This window comes from Calonectris borealis, chromosome 17 (assembly GCF_964195595.1).
Source record: "Calonectris borealis chromosome 17, bCalBor7.hap1.2, whole genome shotgun sequence".
Classification (NCBI taxonomy): domain Eukaryota; kingdom Metazoa; phylum Chordata; class Aves; order Procellariiformes; family Procellariidae; genus Calonectris; species Calonectris borealis.
This window is the reverse complement of record NC_134328.1, coordinates 14278566-14298201: the sequence shown is the minus strand read 5'-3', so window position 1 is coordinate 14298201 and position 19636 is coordinate 14278566. Positions and strand designations below refer to the sequence as shown.

General features: G+C 53.0%; 1 protein-coding gene across 1 annotated transcript in view; it reads left to right on the top strand.

Moving 5' to 3' along the window:
• Positions 1–19636, top strand: part of LAMA5 (laminin subunit alpha 5) — a 95249-nt gene that overhangs the window by 56429 nt on the left and 19184 nt on the right. Inside the window, exons 13-38 of the mRNA XM_075167066.1 lie at positions 609–749; positions 1127–1264; positions 1517–1651; positions 2141–2275; positions 4213–4350; positions 4564–4616; positions 4808–4907; positions 5423–5475; positions 5889–5994; positions 6704–6803; positions 7003–7159; positions 8810–8948; positions 11794–11936; positions 12038–12144; positions 12867–13020; positions 13367–13527; positions 14094–14202; positions 14731–14828; positions 15373–15574; positions 15983–16109; positions 16302–16441; positions 17246–17361; positions 17652–17863; positions 18063–18267; positions 18496–18640; positions 19189–19329. Coding sequence (XP_075023167.1) covers positions 609–749; positions 1127–1264; positions 1517–1651; positions 2141–2275; positions 4213–4350; positions 4564–4616; positions 4808–4907; positions 5423–5475; positions 5889–5994; positions 6704–6803; positions 7003–7159; positions 8810–8948; positions 11794–11936; positions 12038–12144; positions 12867–13020; positions 13367–13527; positions 14094–14202; positions 14731–14828; positions 15373–15574; positions 15983–16109; positions 16302–16441; positions 17246–17361; positions 17652–17863; positions 18063–18267; positions 18496–18640; positions 19189–19329 — 3455 coding nt within the window. The remainder of the gene's footprint in view (positions 1–608; positions 750–1126; positions 1265–1516; positions 1652–2140; positions 2276–4212; positions 4351–4563; positions 4617–4807; positions 4908–5422; positions 5476–5888; positions 5995–6703; positions 6804–7002; positions 7160–8809; positions 8949–11793; positions 11937–12037; positions 12145–12866; positions 13021–13366; positions 13528–14093; positions 14203–14730; positions 14829–15372; positions 15575–15982; positions 16110–16301; positions 16442–17245; positions 17362–17651; positions 17864–18062; positions 18268–18495; positions 18641–19188; positions 19330–19636) is intronic.

The window sequence follows — 19636 nt, the reverse complement described above, 5'->3', positions numbered from 1 at the left end:
AGCTGGAATTTCTCACTTCCCTTCTCATTGTCCCACTTCCCCCTCCCTCTGTTTCTTGGCTGATTGCTGCCCTTCCCTCTCCCAGCCCAGCACTCCACTCCGCTGCTGTCAGTGAAGGCAGGGCTGGCCAAGGGCCTCAGCGCTGCTGGCCTGGAGCACCCGCCTGCCCTGGCAGCGGGAAGGTCTCGGATGCAGCTGAGCATAGAGTGACCAGAGAGGAAACCCAAACCCTACCCTGGCTAGCTGAAAGCTTTGGTTATTCCTGCACAGCTCTTGGGCAGTGCTGCATGAAATCAGCCCTGTGTGGGCTCATACAAGCAATGTTTGTCTGCCCTGTGCATTGCCCTGCTGCCGGTCCAGCACCTTGCACATCTGCGTGATGCTGAGGTCTCCCAACCACCCTGTGACCCCACGATCCAGGCGTGCTGGTCACTTGAGCAAGATTTGGTTAAAACATTTGCACCTGGTAGGAGGGCTCTTAGGAAGCAAATGCTTGAGCTGTTGCCTCTCATGGCAACTCCTTCCCTGTCCTTATGGGACCTCTGCCCAGCAGCAGAGATCAACTGACAGCTCTGTGTGGTGTTGCTTGTTGTGTGTCCCCCCTCCAGACTGCGATTGCTATGCCGGTGGGACAGAAGGCAACGCCTGTCGCAAAGACCCTCGGGTGGGGATGTGCGTATGCAAACCCAACTTCCAGGGAACACACTGTGACCAGTGCGCTCCAGGCCACTACGGACCCAGCTGCCAGCGTGAGTGACTCAGGGTTAGCGGCCCCAGGCTCGCCCTGCTCGCCTCCCTGCTGGCGAGGAGCGTGCTTCTCCCTGTCCTCTGCTCACACTGGGGAGGAGGAATTCTTCGGCCCCACTTCCAAGTGACAAATTCCCATGACTTGCTGGTATTTTCCACCCAGCCCTGACCCTCCAGCATCCTCCCAGCCTGGAGGGCCTCTTGAGAAATTCCCTATGGATGTGAGCTACGGGCTAGGCATGCTTGCTGTCAGCTGTGTCCCCCATGGTTTCTCCAGTGACTGTATTTCTACCCCAGAGAAACAGGCACTCTGGTTCCTTTCCTAGGAACAGGAAAGACTATAAGCTGTTTATTTACTGGTGCCCTCGTTGTTTTCCAGCCTGCCAGTGCTCCGGCCCCGGTCAGTATGATGGCACCTGTGACAGTGAGACAGGGCAGTGTCTGTGTCGAACAGGATTTGAAGGGCACTTGTGTAACCAGTGTGCTCCCGGCTACTTCAACTACCCTCTGTGCCAGCGTGCGTATCTGTCCTCTCATGGGCCTGGGTGGGCATGCACAAAGCCAGAGTCTTCTGGCAGGGTTTTGAAGGAGGACTGGGAAGTGGTTTTGTGGGTGTTTCGGAGGATATGTGCAAGGGGCAGAGATCAACAGTTTGAACGCTTAGAGCAGGACCTAAATGCCCGTCTGAGAACCTCAGAAAAAAAACCATATTGCCATGAGCTTTGGCCTATGCTCCCAGCACAGGGCAAACGGTTTCTCTCTGTTGCAGTATGCGGCTGCAGCGCGGTCGGGACGCTGCCGGGAGGCTGCGACTCCGTCGGGAGGTGTTTCTGCAAACCCGAGTTTGCGGGGCCGCGGTGTGAGCAGTGCAGCCCTGGGCACCACTCCTACCCCCACTGCTACGGTAAGGACGTTAACGTTCAGTTCCTTCTGGTCTGTCACCTTCTGAAAAACATGCCTATTTTTGCAAGATTTTGGTGTTTCTCAAAATCAAAACCTGTGGGGTTTGCACTGTGAATTTGGCAGCTTGTTCTGGAGTTCATGGATCATGCCAAAGCCTGGAAGACAAAGCAGTTTTTGTCGGTCACACTTCCTCATCACAACCCTGCTGTGACCTGGTGTCTCAGCTTATGCCTTTTTTTGTCTTTTTAGTGCATTAACCTACTAACCTGCTGAGGAACATTGAATGGGCTGTAAAAAAGCCTCAGTGGCATTTTCCTGGTATGGCCATGACTCTAGCTGAAAATATTCCCTGTCTCTCCAGGGGACTAAGAAATTAATTTAGTTCTGATGGAAATGGGTAATTTCTGTGGGGCAGAATGACAATTCAGGCAGTAGTGGTTGGCCACAGATCACACATTTTGTCAGACTATTGACAGTCCTGCTTTTACAGCTTGCTCCTGTGATTCCCGGGGTGCGGTGGACAACAACTGCAGCCCAGCTGGCCAGTGCCGATGCCACGTGAATTTTGCGGGACACACCTGCAACCAGTGTGCCCTGGGCTTCTACGGGTATCCCAGCTGCACACGTGAGTAACCAGCGTCAGATCTCAGGGGAGGAAAGAGAATACCTGCTGCTACTGGCTTTGTAATGGTTTTCCTTTCCATAATCCATCTCCAAGGGTTGTATATGAATATATTTGGCTCTTGCAGCAGGAATCAGTTTTCCTGTGCACAGTTCACCTGGCTATCTCATCTGACAGGTGTGCTCTATAAGGAGTAAACATCTCGAAGAAATGCGTTCCCAAAGGCTGTGTGGTTTGTCTCCCCCAGTTCATTCACTGTCACGAACAGCAGGAGCTTGGGTCTGCCTGCTCAGTTCGGAAATAAAACCCAGTCTGGATGTATGGCCTCTAATCCAGCGACCTATTGAGAAACAGAACTACAGAGTATGACTTGGGGAGCAGCCGTGGTTCGGACTCTCTCTCCGAAAGCAGTGTGTGCAGATGAACATAAAACGTGCTGAATTGCATCTGCCTGTCCTTGGGCTTCAGTGCCTGCAGCCAGAGAGAGCAGGGCTCTGAGCAGGGTGACATTTTCCCAGCGAAGTCTCAAACCACGTGTTCAGATTATACCCTGGTGCCATGAGGTGCTCAGTTGTGGCTCACATGACACATCCAGGTCTTCAGGGCTTTACTCCACCTTGGTTCATGCCAATGCACAGGAGGAGCAACTGTGCTGAAACCAGCAGGAGTACGGTTGTACAACAGGGCAAACAATGAGGATCAGGATTTGGGATTTCATGTCAGCCCCAAAGTCAGGGTGTCTGCTGGCATGGTGAGAGCTTTGCATCCACTTCCCTGGGCACTGCATCGCTCCTGGAGCAGAGCTGCTGGTGCCAGGGCTAAGCAATGCCTGTGGCAGGTGCCTGTGGCCCCAGATACTCTGAATAACCCTCCCCAGCTCTGGGCAGAGTGTCCCCATCTCCCTCCGTTGTCGGCAGTCCAACTGGAAGCCAGATGTACTCTTATGTCTCCCAGCAAGAATTTAGTGCTCATTAAAAAATAATCTGTGATACAATTTCCCTGAAGCAACAAAAGAGCATCATCACCCTCTTGCACCATACTAAATGCAGACGCCTGAGCCGCGGCCAGCTGGCAGGGTGCGGCTTGCAAATGCTGATGCCGCCAATATGCCTTTGAAGAGGCTGGAGGCATAGATTAAATGGTCTCGCAGGAGTTCAGTAGTCACTTCTCTTTTTTTTTTTATGTCTCATAAAGCGGTGTCCAAATTACAGAGCTGTAGAGGAGTCACAGCAAGGAAGGCAGAGGAGAACCTGATTTTATTTCTTTTGTAATCTGTTGTTTTATGAACAGTGTTTTGCTGTTAGCCAGTCAGGCGGTGTCAGCCTAAAATGTCCCCTTTGGCAGGGATTTGAGGAGTGCTGGCTGGGCAAGGAAGGCATGGGCAGCTCCCTGGCATCTTGCTGACCTTTCATGTGATAGGGCAGCAGGATCTCTACGTGCATTCGCAGGAGGCAGGTCATGCAGGAAGCCGCAGAGCCGTTGCCCTGCCCTTGCCCTCGGCTGCCGGCAGTGCCATGGCGGTGTTGTTGGCCTGCTGACTGCGCAAAACATCGCAGGGCAGACCCTGATGGCCAAATGCTGCTCTTAGGTGTTTGAGTGCAAATGGGCTTTTATAGGGTCTGTCACTGGTTGCTGACCTTTTGGGGATGAAATCACACATTCCCCTTTTCCTTAACCAGGATGTCTGCCCCCCTCCCAATATATGCATAAATGTATGTGAATAGGTGTGATAAACATTGCAACTTCTATTGTTTTTCTGGAAAGATGGGGTGTTTTTAACCAAAAGCAAAGAATGAGTGTGTATGTTATTTATAACCCATGTTTCTGGCTGCTTTGATGGTGGTGAAGGTCAGGCAGACAAAAGAGATGACAAGGGAAGCCTTGAATGCAGGAGGCCCTGTGCCCTGCAGCTCCAGCAATTGCTCTCCCCCCTTTTGCAGCTTGCCAGTGCTCCCGGGAGGGCTCTCTGCACAGCACCTGCGACCAGGAAACGGGGCAGTGCAGCTGCCGGCCCAAAGTGACGGGACTGCGCTGTGATAGCTGCGTGCCAGGCGCCTATGGATTTCCGCACTGCGAAGGTAACCTCCTTCTCCTCCCTGACGTGGGGGGACTCCGGTGTCTTGGGACATAGCGGTGCGGTGCTGGTAAATCACAGAATCGTAGAATAGTTTGGGTTGGAATGGGCTTATCATCCCCCAAGAGCTTTGCAAGGGAAAAAATAACCCCCTTTAGGAACAGCTGGGGTGTGAGCTCTCTCTTTATACATCCCTCCTTGTGCCTCTCTTTTCTAGTGGGCTCCTGTAACCCAGCAGGGTTGGTGACTGCAGATCCCTCGCTGGCCCCGGTGAGTATCAAATGAACCCACCAACCCCTGCAGGTCATTTTTGCGTGATCCCCTTTTACTCACTTTGGGACAAGTCCTTCCTTAAGCACAGCCTGAAAGCAGCCATTACCCACGCCGGAGCGGCAGACATCACGTTCAGCCACCGTGCTGCAAATTCTCACCTGCTTTTTTCTTCCCCTCCCTTTCCCCAGGGTTCCTGCGCATGTCGGGCGTATGTTGAAGGCCCAGCTTGCGACAGATGCAAGCCCTTATACTGGAACCTGACTCCAGAGAACCCCTACGGCTGCATGAGTAAGGAAATGACATTTGCATGGCCCCAAAAATTCCCCTCCGTGCTGTAATGGTGCAAGACCCAAAGCCAAGCCAGTGGGGACCATCACTGCTGGATGGAAGTCATACCCTTCCTACCTTCTTCACCCTGAAGTGACATGTCAAAGCTAGAGTGGTCTGGGTAACCCCCACTTGAAGAGGGGAAAGACTGGAGCCTGGAGCTTTTTCCTTGGGATGAAACACAGGGCTGGTGCAATGAGTTGTGTCATTCTCAGCCCTCCCTGCAGACTTTGCACGCTTAGGTTTTCATGGCCAAATGTGCAGAAAAGGCAAATGTCTTCGGCAGTTGTCCTCAACAGTAACTGTCCAAAATGAAATGTGAGCCCTTGTGTAGTGCTACCCTCTACTTGTCCAGTTCCCAGCTCCTCTTATCCCAGCCTGTGTCCTCTGGTGTGGTGTGGCTACTGTCCCCCATCAGGCTTCTTCTCAGGGGCTGATTGATCTTCTGGCTTTCTTGTTCATTTTTCTCTCTCCAGGCTGCAAGTGTGATACCAAGGGGACTATCAGCGGAATGGCAGAGTGCCAGCAGGTAGGTTTGCTCCCCTCTGCCTGCAGGCACCTCCGAGCATGTGCTGTGTTGGGAGTGTTTCAGTTCCATCTCTCCCAGCAGCTGCTGGAGAGGCCTGTCCTGACGCTGAGCTCTCAAAGGTTGCACCACAATCTGGGCTTGCATGAGAACATAGGATTAAGACCTGTCATAAATTAGGCACCTAAACATTTCTGGGTCTGGCCCAGGATGCCTGGATTTTTGTTTGCCTGCATTGCTGGGTAATTTAACTTATCTGGCCCTTATCTGGCCCACCCACGCGCAGGAAGCAGTGTAGAGCATGAAACTCAAAATGCTTTTCCAGTGTCTCAGACTGGGACCCAAATAACTGAGAAATGGCTTGGCCGTAACGAGCAACGGGAGGGAATGAGCTTCCATGCCTGCCTCTCTCCTAGGGCGACGGGCAGTGTTTCTGCAAACTGAACATCTGCGGCCAGTTCTGCTCGGCGTGCAAAGACGGCTACTTCAATATGGAGAATGCAAATTACTTTGGCTGCCAAGGTGAGGCCCCTTCGTGATGTGTTGGGTGAAGGAGGGGGACCACAAGTGGCTCTGCATATACCACCTGACTGTTGGCCGTGGAGAGAAGGGGCAGGAGATGTCCCACCTCTTGCCATGATCATACCGTGGCCCAGAGCAAGGGCTGGGTCTTGCTGTGGATCTGGAGATCTGAGTTCACACTTTTGTCACCGTTGGGCACAGGTCTGTCAGGCTGGGGAATGAAAGGCCAGGAAAGGTGCCCTTTTGGGTGCCAGAAACTGGTGTGTTTTAACCACTAGCCATGTCCTTGGGGTGGCTGTACCCCTTCCTCCTGTTGGGAGCAGGTGGGCATGGACATGTGGGGTTGGCTGCTCTCCATCGTGCCCATGGGAAGCAGGGAAGGAGGAGATCCGGCCTTTCTCAGCCAGCCCATGCGGTCCTGGCAGAGCTGGAAAGAGGGAGCAAGGCTGCTGCTGGCGGCAGGGCTGCGGCACCCAGCCATGAGGGTTTGCAGACCTTGTTCCTCCCGCAGCCATCAGCCGTCTGGAAATAGCTCGGCGCTGAGGTGGAGAGGAGCTGATCCAAGTGGGGCTGGGGCCAATATGAAAACGGATACAATGGAATAAAAATAGCGGCCCCAGCCTCCCCGCCTGCTGGGGCGTGCCTTTGATTAGTGACCAGGAGCTCGTTAGTGCTGCGGGAATGTAAACAGGCGCTTCCTGCCCCGCAGGCTGCCGGTGTGACGTCGGCGGATCGCTGGGGCCATCCTGCGAGGAGCGGAGCGGAGCCTGTCGCTGCCGGCAGAGCACACGCGGGCCCACCTGCACCCAGTAAGCTGCTAGCGGGAGATGCACCTTGGGGTGCTGTGCCTCCTGTTCGGTCCCTTGGGAATGGTGTCCTTGGCCACCACAAGGATGGGGACCTCACTGTCTGGGCTGCTGCCACATCAGCTTCGTGCCTGGCAGAGGTGTCCTCTTACCTCTCCCTCCAGATAGCCCAGCAGGTAACAGTGCTCCCTCTCTTCCCCAGACCTGCGCGGGACCATTATTTCCCTGATCTTCACCACTTGAAATTCGAGCTGGAGGAAGGCACCACGCCAGCCGGACGGGCTGTGCGCTTCGGCTACAATCCCCTGGAGTTTGAGGGCTTCAGCTGGCGAGGATATGCACAGATGTCCTCCATCCAGGTACGCCTGGTGTCTCCATCCCAGCCCAGCTCCTCGTGGGGAGAATGCGGCCAGTGGAGGACTGACGTGCTTTTGGCACACATCTTTTACCCTAAGTGCTTCTCAAACCCCCAAAGTCACGATGGCCAAAATAAACAGCACAGTGTATATATAGCCTGTTTGTGCAGATATTTCCTGTAGTGCTGGGGACGGCATAGACTGATGAGGAGAAAGATCCTAAATTGGGAATCCCCTGACATCCTAATCCGGTTAGACAAAGGTGGTAGCTTGGTGATTACTTACAGGGATGTCTATAAGCACTGTCTCTGGGTTGCCTTGTGGCTCTTTCATCTGACTCTGCTCTTTCCTGCAACTCTCTGCATAACCTTCCTTCCCTTTTCCAAAAATAAGTTAGCTCCTCCTTAGCTACCACATTCGGCTTGGACCTCTTGTTACCGTTCTGCTCTGCTCTTGCTGTTAGCTGTTTTGCTGTAACGATGGTTTACACTAACCTGGAGTTGTCTAAGCCCTAGAAGTGAAGCTATTTCATCCGTTGACTCTTTTTTCTCCTTGGTGGATTCTTCTTCTGCATGGCCCGGCAGAAGTGTCGCCTGTGTGTGTGTTTGGGGATGGGATGCAGGGCAGTGATTCTCTGACAGTCTTGTCCCATGTAAGATGTTCCTTATTCTGGTGCGTGTACTTCCAGTTTTCTTCACTTTTTCATGCTTAGGTAAAATAACAGGGGCCAAATGTGTCAGCCATTTCCCGTTGAATTTGTAGGTAGGAGCTAAGCAACAAACTCCTGTAGGCTCCCTTGAGAAAACCCCAGCCTTTAAAGCTTAAGAGTGGAGCTCATGCTCAAGCTCATGGCTTTTGTTTTGTATCCAGCATTGGCATTTGAGATAGAAACAGGCCTTGATAGAAGGGCCGGCATATGGCTTTCTGCTGGCAGGTCTCACCTGTAGTTTGCTCTCTGGAAGATCCTTCCAGTGGGAAGACGGTGTGTAACTGGAGCTTTGAAGGACAAAGAGCCCTCATTAGGATGCTTAGATCCTTTGAAATGGGTCGGACTTAAGCATCTCCTTAACTGGGGTCTTGCCAAACAGCGTCCAGGCAGGCAGAGGGCTGACACACCCATCAGTGGCACACTCCCTTAGCACCACTGGTCCTTAGTATTGCAGGTTCCCGAGGATGAGGCACCAGCTCATTTTGCAGCCTCCTCTGTAGGCATCTGGGCAGAGCCCTGTGAACACAAGGGCAGGTGCTTCAGTGTTTGGTACCTGCTGGCTGGTTACGGCACACTAAGCCCAAAAGCAACATGCCGATAACAAAAGCAAAAACTTCTTAAAACCTTTCCTCTGGCATCGTGTGTGCCCCGGGATAGCCGAACCACCCTGCTGTGCCACAGCATCTTCCAGATGTGGGCAGAGCCTTTCCACCCCCTTCCCGCAGGCAGGTTGCTCCCTTGGTGGCTGGCCCCAAAAGGGATGGCGTGGCGAGGTGCCCGTGCCGTGAGTGTGCAGCAGGGCCGGTGTGCTTGTCTCCTCCTTGCGCTGTGGCATGTTGCTTTGGGAGCAGTGAGCCGAGCGGCTGCGCTTGGGCTGGTAGCTGTCGGCGGTGGAGGTAATTGAAGGTGTGCTCTGCTTCTCTCCCCTTTCTCTCTCCCACCAGCCCAAGGTAGTGGTGACTCTCAATGTGACCTCCCCCGACCTCTTCCGCCTCGTCTTCCGCTACGTCAGCCGGGGGCCCGCCAGTGTGGAAGGGAGGGTCTCGGTCGTTGAGGAAGGAAAGTTTAATGTTTGTGGCAACTGTAAGTGCATTTTTCACTTCTAGACTAACTCAGAGCATCCCACGCTGCGGCACTGCTCCTCTGCCCCTTCTCCTGCCCCAGGTGTGCCCGTCCCAGGTGTGCCCATCCCAAGTGTGCCCGTCTCAGGTGGCCGCCAGAGCTGTGCCATGGGATGGCGAGGGAGGGGGAAGAGAGGCAGGCAGGCAGGCAGGTAGGCAGGCGGGTAAGGCTCTCCCGCAGAGCGGGTGGGCGGTCAGGAGCTGGCCCCCCAGTGACATGTGCCCCGTGTGCTTTTTTGCTTTTTGCAGAATAAAATCAGAGTCACTGTAGACGTGAAGGAGGCAGAGCTCTATCTGTTCCATGTCATCCTGAGGTATATTAATTCAGGAGGGGCCACTGTGTATGGCAAAATTACAGCTTATCAGCCACGAAGGAGAGGTAAGGATCCCAGACTGCTCTGCTCCCCTGCACCATCGCCACCTCCTCCCCATCCCAGGCAACCTTCTGCATCATCCTTTCCAGAAGACACTTCCATATGGCTTTACCCATTAGTCCTGCCCTTCCAATTTAAAGGCTGATTTGAGTTTGCAGTCCTCTTTATTTAACAAAGCAGCAGCAAGCTGGCCCCAGTCCTGGGGCTGCGCCTGAGGACTGTTATCAGCCAGGCTGGTGTGAGATGAGGCTATTGTATGATTCCATACAATCTTTCCAGCATGGCACAAGATCGCCCCAGTGCCCTAGGCAGAACTGAGCCGAGTTTCCACAAAACCAGAATGGGCCAAGTGCTGGGAACTGGATCCAAACTTTGGCAGCTGGACATGGTTTTATTTCGCAGGTGCCCTCATGTGGCAGTCCTGCCCTTGCCTTGCACTTCTCCCAAACCAGGCTGCTGGCTTCACACATGTCGTGGTGTTTGGAAGTGGTGTGGAATTGCACGTGTTATACAGGCATTGCGCTCTGGTGCAATGTCTTCTCATCAAGCCATGAGCTGCTGGAGAAGAAGAAGAGCCACCAAAAGATGGCTGAACAAGTGTAGAGACGTGGACAACAAATATTCTGGGAATCAATATGAGCAAGACTGCATGGTGACAGACCTGAGGCCATGCAAGTGCCCTAGTGGGTGGTTGGCTGATTGATTTTACCCCTTCTAATGCTACAGCCACATCATCCTGCTGAAGCTCTTCCTCCAGACCATACGTGCACAGCACAAGGCTGTCGACACCAGCTGTGTAATTTATCAGTGTGTGGCGTTCTCTCCTCTATCTTGAATTGAGATAGAAGGTGTTTTGCCTTTGATGTGATTCAAACCTTGTGTGCAAGGTTTGAAATGCCAAGATACTATTTTTCTATTTTTTTTTCTTGAGGAGAAAAATAGCTGGTTATTTCTATGGCCAGTCATATTATGCAGCAGAAAGACAAGAGAAGCATGAGGTATGCGCGTGCTTTAGGATCCCACCAAAGGTCAGAAAGTATTTAATCTGTCCTATCCAGCAGCAGAGCTCATTTGCCTTATACTGTGCTTCCCTCGTTGCTCAGAAGCAACATTTGATTTTTCTAGTGCTGAAGGCAAGCTGCCAGACTGACACACCAGCAATGGGATCCAGGAGGACAACTTCCTTGATAGGCCAGATCGGCTCCAGAAATGCTGAGCCACCTTCTGGGTGGGTGGAATGGGCTTCACATGGTAAAGGACAAGCAGCCTGGAAAGAAGATAAGTTGGAAGATGCAGCTTGCAGAAAGAGAAGCCTTTTCCGAGTATATGATTTGCAGACCGGTTTCTCCCACCCCACCTCCAGAAGCCATCTCAGTTTGAGCTGTGTATCGTCTCAAAGGGATGTGAAACTTCAGCTTGTCAAGAAATCTACCCCGTTGCCTGTTCAGGGAAATCTCTTCATTCCTTGCATCCTCACCTCTGCTTCCCATCTGAGAAAGCGAGGGCTCGGCCACAGCTGGTGCCAGGCATGTCGCAGAGCTAGCATGCATGGGAAGGGGCTGACCCATCCCAGCAGTTGCTCAAGCCCTTGCTTTAGCTTCTGGCCCTCTGCATTATGCCTTGATGTCCGTGTACCACACCAGGGTAGTCAGCGTGCCACATTCCCCACTTCCTTCTTCATCTCATCTGTTCGCTGTGCAGCCATACTTGGTGAATCCCTCTCACCCGTGCTCTTCAAAACGCTCCTGAGACTGCTAGACAGGCAGACAGTCTGCTTCTAGGTGCTGTACCGTTATTGCATCCAAAGTTAATGAATTCAAAGGTTATGGGACCGTGTCAGCTGAGCCAAGGAGCTGTTAACAGCAGCAGAATCAGGCTTTAAACCCGTTCTCTCCTGTCAGTTAAAATCAATGTCTAAATCTCAGGTGCAGAGTCTGTGGCTGGCAAGAAAGACAGGAGCACAGCTTGGGGGTCTGAGAGTTTGCCAGAAGAGAGGTATCTCGCCTGTGGGGCTGGGGTCAGAATATCCCTAAGGAAGAAGATATCTGGGCAATTCTTTTTGTCTGTCTCAGAATAAAATCCTAAAAGATTAATTCCTTCCTTCTCTAGCTGGCAAAACGCTCCTTGGCATGCAATACTCCGTGCTTTGCCGTCCGGGGATGCAGAGCACACTGTGAGAGCTGTGGATTAGCATTAAGGATTGCAGTGATTTATTTTTTTTCTCCCATTAAGCCACTGAGCAGATTCAGAGTGGATGTCTCTGTTACAGGACAGCATGGGATTGTGGTGCATCTGCTACGGCAACGCCGAGAGAGCAGGAGCCCGGGACTCCCCACTGCACTACAGAGCTGCTTCCCTGAGTGTAGCCTCCTATTTGCAGCCCCAGGTTTTCCATCCCAGTCCCCTCACAGCCTCTCATCCCTCCCACTCCAGGTACCGAGCAGACCAAGCAGATTGTCTTTGCTCCCAGTACGGAGCCAGCCTTTGTCACCGTCCCCCAGAACAGCTTTGGGGAGCCCTTCGTACTCAACCCCAACACCTGGTCTCTGGTTGTTGAAGCAGAGGGTGTGCTGCTGGTAAGGACCAGCCCCCATGCTCCATCCACTACACGGGGCTTCAGCAGCTCCCTAGGGGCAAGTGTCCCAAACATAACCAACTCTCCCATCTCTCCTCCTAGGACTATCTGGTTTTGCTACCCAGCTCGTACTATGAAGCTCCAATACTGCAGCTAAAGGTCACGGAGCCATGTACCTACCAGCCAGCCCCAGAACAAGCCACCCAGAAGTAAGGATCTCTACGTCTTTGTGCTGTGTGGGACCTGCTCAGCTCTTCTTGGTCTGGGCTTAAGAGAGAGACACAGTCCACACTCCGTGAGGGTCTGGATGCAATAAAACTGCGTAGTGGAGCACTTTGCCATGGTTGATAAGGCCTGCTGAACCTGCTCTGTCCCAGAAAGCCAACACATAGATCTCCTCATCCATGTCAGTCTGTGTGTTCTCATGGACCCTGGAGGGCCAGCTCATCCAGTAAGACCATAGCCCTCTCCTCTACTAGGCTGAGTTCCCAGTGCCGGGTTGTATGTCAGCCAGCAGCCCTGGAAAATGGCTACAATGAGTTAGGTCTTGCTGGACTATTTAAAATGAATGGGCAGAGTCTGGTAGTGCTTAGAGCGTCTCAGTGCATCTGCTTGCTCTGCCCAGGACCTCTCTGTCCATCTTGGCAGGTTGGGCTCTGGACACCAGTTGTCCTGTCCACTATAGCAATGGTCCCCAGGATAAAGCACATTGCAAGGGGAGAAGCTTTTTGTTGTTACTGCCATCATGGGTCCTATAATACAGAATCTCTTGCTCCACACTAACCAGAGATGTTCCTTTGGGCATTGGAGCCTTCATGTTGGACCAAAGCCTTTTGCAAATCTTGCTGGGATCAGGCTGTATGGGTGCTGTTGACTCTTACAATCATGATGTAATAACCATACTTTGCAATTTTTTTCTTAATGTTTTTAGCTGTCTCTTGTATAAGTACCTGTCTGTCGACGGCTTCCCTGCCGCGTCAGGGGTGGATGCAGTGTGCAGGCTGGACAACCGGTTACCCAGAGCGTGTCCCACAGAGCAGCTCAGCCCCTCGCATCCCCGGATGGCAACGTGCAGCGGCAGTGATGTGAGTGGCACTTCTGTTTCATCCCTCACATGGGCGCTGCGGCACTCATCCCTCTGCTCCCACCGTCTGGTGCTTTACATACGCTTGGGCAGGTTAGCAAAAGGGCTTTGCACCCATGTACACCCCACTGTTGCCCCATCGGTCTTGCAGCTGTGTGCTTGCGTGCCCTGTTGTTCAAGGCACCCAAAAGCAGCGTCTCACATGGACACGTGTGGTATATGGTAAGAGTTGGCCCGTTGTCCCCTCAGCTGCAGAGGAGGCTGGTTCGTAGCACAGTCATCCTGAACACGCTCACTACAGGGAGTGGGACAGGAGACCCTCACTCAGTCACCTCTCTGTCCTCCAGGTGGAAGTCCAGCTCTCCCTGCCTGTTGCCCAGCCCGGGAAATACGTGCTGGTGGTGGAGTACGCCAACACCAATGCTTTGCAGATGGTGGGCATTGCTGTGAGCTCGCCGCACTTAGCCATGCAGCAGGCCACATTCATCTTCTACCCGTGTGTCTACAGGTATGGTCAGCTCCGAGACAGAGAAAGCGTTCGGTCCTTCTCCGACATGGCAAGGACAGGCCCCCCCAGTTGAGCTTTTTCTGCTTTATCACATGAACAAAGCAATGCCTCAGCATTGTACGTCCAAACTCATTCTAGCTGGACATGGATTTTAGTGACTGTCTATCCCTGGGAAATACATGGCATCCCTGGCACACTACCTGTGCCAACGTAGTCCTCTAATGCCTCTGCCAGGAAATAATCTGTTGCTCCCATTTACAGCTGGGTACATTGGTAAGGGCCCTGGTTTAGGGAATAGCCTATGGGCAGGTTTATTGGAGCTGTTGGTACAGGTCAAACCCTGTCTCTTACTGTAAAAGTGTCTGACTTCAGACTGCAACCTTTGCGATAGGAGACAAATGTCTGGGGTGTCCTTGGGAAACTTCACTCTTATGATTTGCCAGAAAAAGCATCAAAAGATTTACAGGGACTTTGTATAAATACCTTCAGGACCTATAGCTGGCAAGACAAGAAAAGGGTCATGATCCGGCTCAAGGCTGGCTTCAAACTCTGTGTTTCTCTTACAGTTTCCTTTGTCGAGGGATTGCTGTAGATTCCCAGAGCCGCATGGCAATGTTTGAACTTACCTCAGAGGCTACCATTCGGTTCACCTCAGATCTGGCTGACTTCTTCCTGGTAAGGCTCCCTGCAAGGGCAGCTCTGTTTGCAGGTTGCAAGGGGGAGAGACAGGAGTCGTACCTAACCTGTAGAAGAGTTTTCTAGTCCTGTTTGGACTGGATACTAGATCTTAGTCTATGTCATGAGCAGTCCAAGGTGGAGAACGTGGTCAGTGGTGTGTTTTGAAGTGGATCATGGGACTGGGATTTCGGAGAAGATGGGGAGAAGCAGCTGCTCTTTGCAGAGGGAGCTCTGCAGCAGTGTGGCAGTGCTTCCTTCTATTTTACCTTGAAGGCATTCAAAGTTACTTAGCCAAGGATAGAACAAACCAATAAATATGTGGAGCTTCTAAACGCCTTAGGGCTTGTGCCAAGGAAGAAGGGGCGGTAAGCAGAGGTGTGACCTGCCATGCATTAGCTGACGTGTCTGATAAGGAGGTGCTTAGTGTGGTCAGCCGTGATCGCTGGTGGGCACAAACACTGCTGTAGGCTCCCGGTGGCAGATATTGTCATGTAACTGGGTGTCTCTCTCTCTCATGTGTGACAGCACAAAGTGTACCTCGTACCCGCTGCGCAGTTCACCATGGAGTTCATTGAGCCGAAGGTGCATTGCATCAGCGTCCATGGCACGTTCTCATCCAACAGGTAAGAGTCTCGGGTCCCTCAGGGTTTTAGCATGAATGTGGCTGTTTCCAAAAGCAATTGCTTTCTCCACTTCCCTCAGGTTTAGAGCCTTTTCAGTTCTTGACCCAGGAGAAAGAAATCTGTGGCTGAGGCGAAGCGCCTTGCCCGTGTCCACCGAGTGGCAGCAGTGGAGTAAGGACTGGAAGTCAGGCTGCTGGTCCTTTACCCGAACACCACACTGCCTCCTGTGGCAGACACTCAAGTGTCATCCTGAAAAGCTTTTCCTGTGCTTGCTCACATACAGCAAGAGACATTCACTGTATCCAAATTCTTGATGCTGCTTTGAATCAGTATTTGCACGGGAATTAGCTTGTGCAAGGTTCCTATTCTTCCTGCTGAGCCTGTGTCCCAGAGCCCCCGGGGTCCTGGTAGAAAGCTCTCCTTCAGCAGGCATGCTTTGTAATCTGCCAGGTGTTACAGGGCGTGCTTCTGCTGCCACGACTCCCATAGCTTCTCTCTTTCCTTGTCAGAGATCTTTACATCCTATTTTCTCCTTGTCTTGCAGCAGCTCCTGTGTTCCCTCAAGGTTCCTGAAGCTTTCTCAGTCGATCATTTTGGAGGGAGGCCAGGCTCTGCCCATCGCTCCTGATGTCCCCCTGGCTCAGGCGGTCCACGTAGCTCCAGCCGGGGTCCCGGTGGAGCCTGCACCTCGGCCTCCCACAGCGGTGGATCCCACTGCAGAGCTCATCCTCCTGCAACCACCACAGGTAATGCCATGGGCATGGGTTGGGCTGGTTTGGTGGTGCTGTGACACCAGACACCTGGAGCACAGAGAAGTCTTCCTTCTGTATTCAGTAGCTGTAGCAATTAGCAATTTAGCAATTAGCATTTTCAGAATTTAATCAGGTTGTCCCTGAACCTGTAATTCCTGTGGACTCTCCTGTCTTAGCTGCATCCAACCGTGCTTGGTTCTCTGAGCTCCCAGGAAAGGCTTTGCAGGTGGCACCATTAGAGGGGGGAGTGTGGAGACAGGGGGGATTGATTCACCAAAAGTCTCAAGACCTGACAGCTGTGCAATAAGAGCACAAATTTGTGCAATAGTAAAAAATATCCCAGCTGTGAGTGCAGCTGTACGATGTGGGGTTTTGTCTCTTTGTTCTCCTGTTTCGGGCTAGGCTGCTGTTGTGTTTAACAGCCGGATCCAGACCCTGGGACGCTATGCTTTCATCCTACACTACTACCAGCCCAACCATCCCACCTTCCCCGTGGAAGTGTTAATCAACGGTGGGCGTATCTGGCAAGGTGAGAAGAGTGGGGACCTGGGGGAAGCTGCTGGTAGACAGTAGCCCTGGAAAGTTTTTCATGCCAGAGGATAATGCGGGTTCTCCGAGGAGTGCAAAGATGAAGCGAGACTGACTCATCTCTTCCAAACTGGGAGGGTATGAGGGGGACTGTAAGAGAAATGTGGGTCCAATACATTTGTTGTCTTTTCAGGTCAGACCAATGCTACTTTCTGCCCACATGGCTACGGGTGCCGGAGCCTGGTAGTTTCCGAGGACCAGATTATCCTGGATGTTACCGATAATGATCTGACTGTGGTTGTTCGAGTGCCAGAGGGCAAGCAGCTGTGGCTGGTGAGCCTCTCTCCGGGAAGCTCCCAGGGCATGGTGGACCAGGCTCCAGCAGGGCTGGAGTTTGTCCTTGGGGATTTTTGTCACTGTGTGACTACGGGAATGTTTTCCACCATCACTCAGTTTCTGAACTACCCTAGAAAGTTGCAATCTCCTTAGTGGTGTAGAATTGAGGGCAGAATTCTCAGAGACAGGATCTGTATATGGTAGTTATTCTTCACTGTGTGGTTCTGATAGCAAAACAAGGCAGAAGTTAAAGCTGTTGCTTTGCATACATAACTTGTGATAATCCAGAATAAGCCTTATTCCTGCCCCAGCAATATTTTGCCCTGGCATAGCATTATTTGTCCAGGCAGGTCTCATCATGGGAGCAGGTAGCCCTTGTTATCCTCAGGCAACAGGACTAGAAGATTGACCAAAATTTGGGTAAATGGCTGAAAGACAGAATTGGAACCCAAGTGCCTTCATGTCTAGGAGTTTGACATGACAGTGACTGCCTGCCTCTGTGCTGAAGCAAAGCCAGTGCTGCCCTTTTGGGGTATCCTGCCTTTTTTTACCCCAGTGAATTTAGGCCACTTCTCACATGGAGCATTAGAGTAGATGGACCCTGATGGACAGACCCCAATAGAGAGGTGGTCCCTGGTCTTTCAAGTACTTGGGCACTTTGTGTGTTATGTTGTGTACTAGCAAGGGATGAGCTGATGAGAAGTTGATGCATTTGGACTTTAGAGTGAGCTCATTTTGGACTGCATCTGTCTGGCTCAGCTAAAGAGCCTGGCTCTCACCCATCTTGTCCTTGCTTTGCAGGATTACATCCTTGTGGTGCCTGAAGACAGCTACAGCTCTCCGTACTTGCAGGAGGAACCCCTGGACAAGTCCTATGATTTCATCAGCAGCTGCGGCATCAACAGCTTCTACATCAAGTGAGACTCTTAGCTTTGGGTGGCTGCTCTGCTGTCTGTGGGCTGCACACTCCTCAGGGAGCAAAAACCCCTTCCCTTTGTGGGCCCTGTGTGTGGCAGGGGAGGGATCTGGTTCAGGCTTTCCTTATCTAATGACCAAACCTGTGAGTATTCGGGGGATCTCAGTGTCACAGGGCTGTCCCTCCCACTGATTCAGTACCTATTGCTGCAGGAGATTCTGCTGGTTTTTGGGGTGGTGGGGAGGCTGTGGGGGTGTGCAGCACGGTGATTCCTCCTGTCTTCCCCTGCAGCCCCAGCACGTCGTCGAGGTTCTGCCGTGACTCTGCCATCTCGCTCTCCCTCTTCTACAACAACGGGGCACAGCCCTGCCGATGCCACGAGGCAGGGGCGCGGGGCAGCCAGTGCGAGCCCTTCGGCGGGCAGTGTCCCTGCAAGTCCAACGTCATCGGACGGGAGTGCTCCCGCTGTGCCACTGGCTACTGGGGCTTCCCCAACTGCAGGCGTGAGTTGTCCTCTCCTGCTCTGCTTTCCCAGTACTTGCTGTTTTGCCTCTTAAAGGGCTAAGGCTGATTTGGGAAATGGCTGTATTTTCCAGCCCTGTAATGGCTCCACTTGAATGAAAACAGCCCAGCTGCCCGCAGAGCAGTTGAACTGCCTGGGTCTTGTTCCCCCAAACACAGCCCCTTTTCTACCCCTTCCAGCCTGCGACTGCGGGACACGTCTCTGCGACGAAGTGACGGGGCAGTGCATCTGTCCTCCGCACACCCTGAAGCCCGAGTGCGTCATCTGCGAGCCCCAGACCTTTGGCTGCCACCCCCTCATCGGCTGCGAGGACTGCAATTGCTCTCGGCCTGGCGTGCAGGAGCTGACGGAGCCGGGCTGCGACGTGGACAGTGGGCAATGCAGGTGAGAGAGCCCTGTCCCTGGTGCAGGACAAGTCTGGCAGCATCCCCGTTCCCCGCTGGAGTGATGGGACTTGTCGGCAGGCTGCAGGGAGGAAACGTGCAGGATGGGGAAATCCTCGTCAGCACTGTGTCCCTGCCAGTGTGGGTGAAGCTCTGAAAGCCCGGCTGCTCCCTGCACAGCAGCACGAGGTAGAGGTTTCTAATGCTGCGTCTCTTGCGTCCCATCCAGGTGCAAGCCCAATATCATAGGGCGACAGTGTGACCTCTGTGCCCCTGGCTTCTACCACTACCCCAACTGCCGGCGGTGTGACTGCCACCAGGCCGGCACCGAAGCAAGCGTGTGCGACCCGGTCACGGGGCAGTGTCACTGCAAGGTCAGTCCTTTGATGCCTTCACGTGGTGTTTCTGCTTGGCTCAACTCTCCTGCTCTGGCAATACAGCTGGTTCAGCCTGGGGGGGGCTGTGGGTGTCTGGCGTGCCAGGAGGGAGCAAGGCTTGAGAAGGAGAATGCCTGTGTGCTAGCTGCAGCCAGCCCACCCCGTGTGGTGATGGGTTCAGAGCACCCTGAAAGACTCCTTCTCCCCATCTTTCCTGGCCGTGAAGGCCTACTTTGGGCTGTCACTGGGGAGACAGGCAGTTTGAGTTGCAGGTAAAGCTGTCAGCGCTGTTGACTCCTCCTGCTTCTATGTAACCTAAACTGCTGCTGAGCTACCTGCTTCAGCATCTTTGCAGGGCTCACAAGTGCTTTCTCCAAGTGAATTTAATGTTTGATGGGTGGTGTGCAAGCAAGCCTGTTCGGGCACTGCTTAATCGTCTTTCAGCATCACATCATTGTGCTTTGGTCACTCGTACGGCTGTCTCTTTTCTCCATTAAGGTCTAGTGAGGAGCTGCTGACGCTATTGAGCTTTGCTTGTCTTCCAGGAAAATGTGGAGGGCCCGAGGTGTGACCAGTGCCGCCTGGGGACATTTTCTTTGGATACCAGCAACCCCAAGGGCTGCACCAAGTGTTTCTGCTTTGGTGCGACCGATCGCTGCCGCAGTGCTGAGAAGCACCGAGCTGAGGTGAGAGGAGCCAGGGGCCACCAAAGCCTGCAGTTCAGTTGTGTTCCCGTCGTCCTGGCTCCCTGCTGCCCTCGGGTCTCTGTCCTGCATTAATCCTACCCTCACACTGTAAGGAGGGTTATCTTTTGTCTCCCTGTGCCCGTCTCCCACTTTCAGCCCCTTTTCCTGGTCTCTGGGGTCTCATAGACTGAAAGGTCATGGCATGGGGAGACTGGAGTCATGGGCAGACGGGAGGCAGGGGTGGTGCTCAGCTTTCCAGTGGCTTCATCAGGATGCACGTGAGGTTGTGAGCCTGTTGTCATCCTTT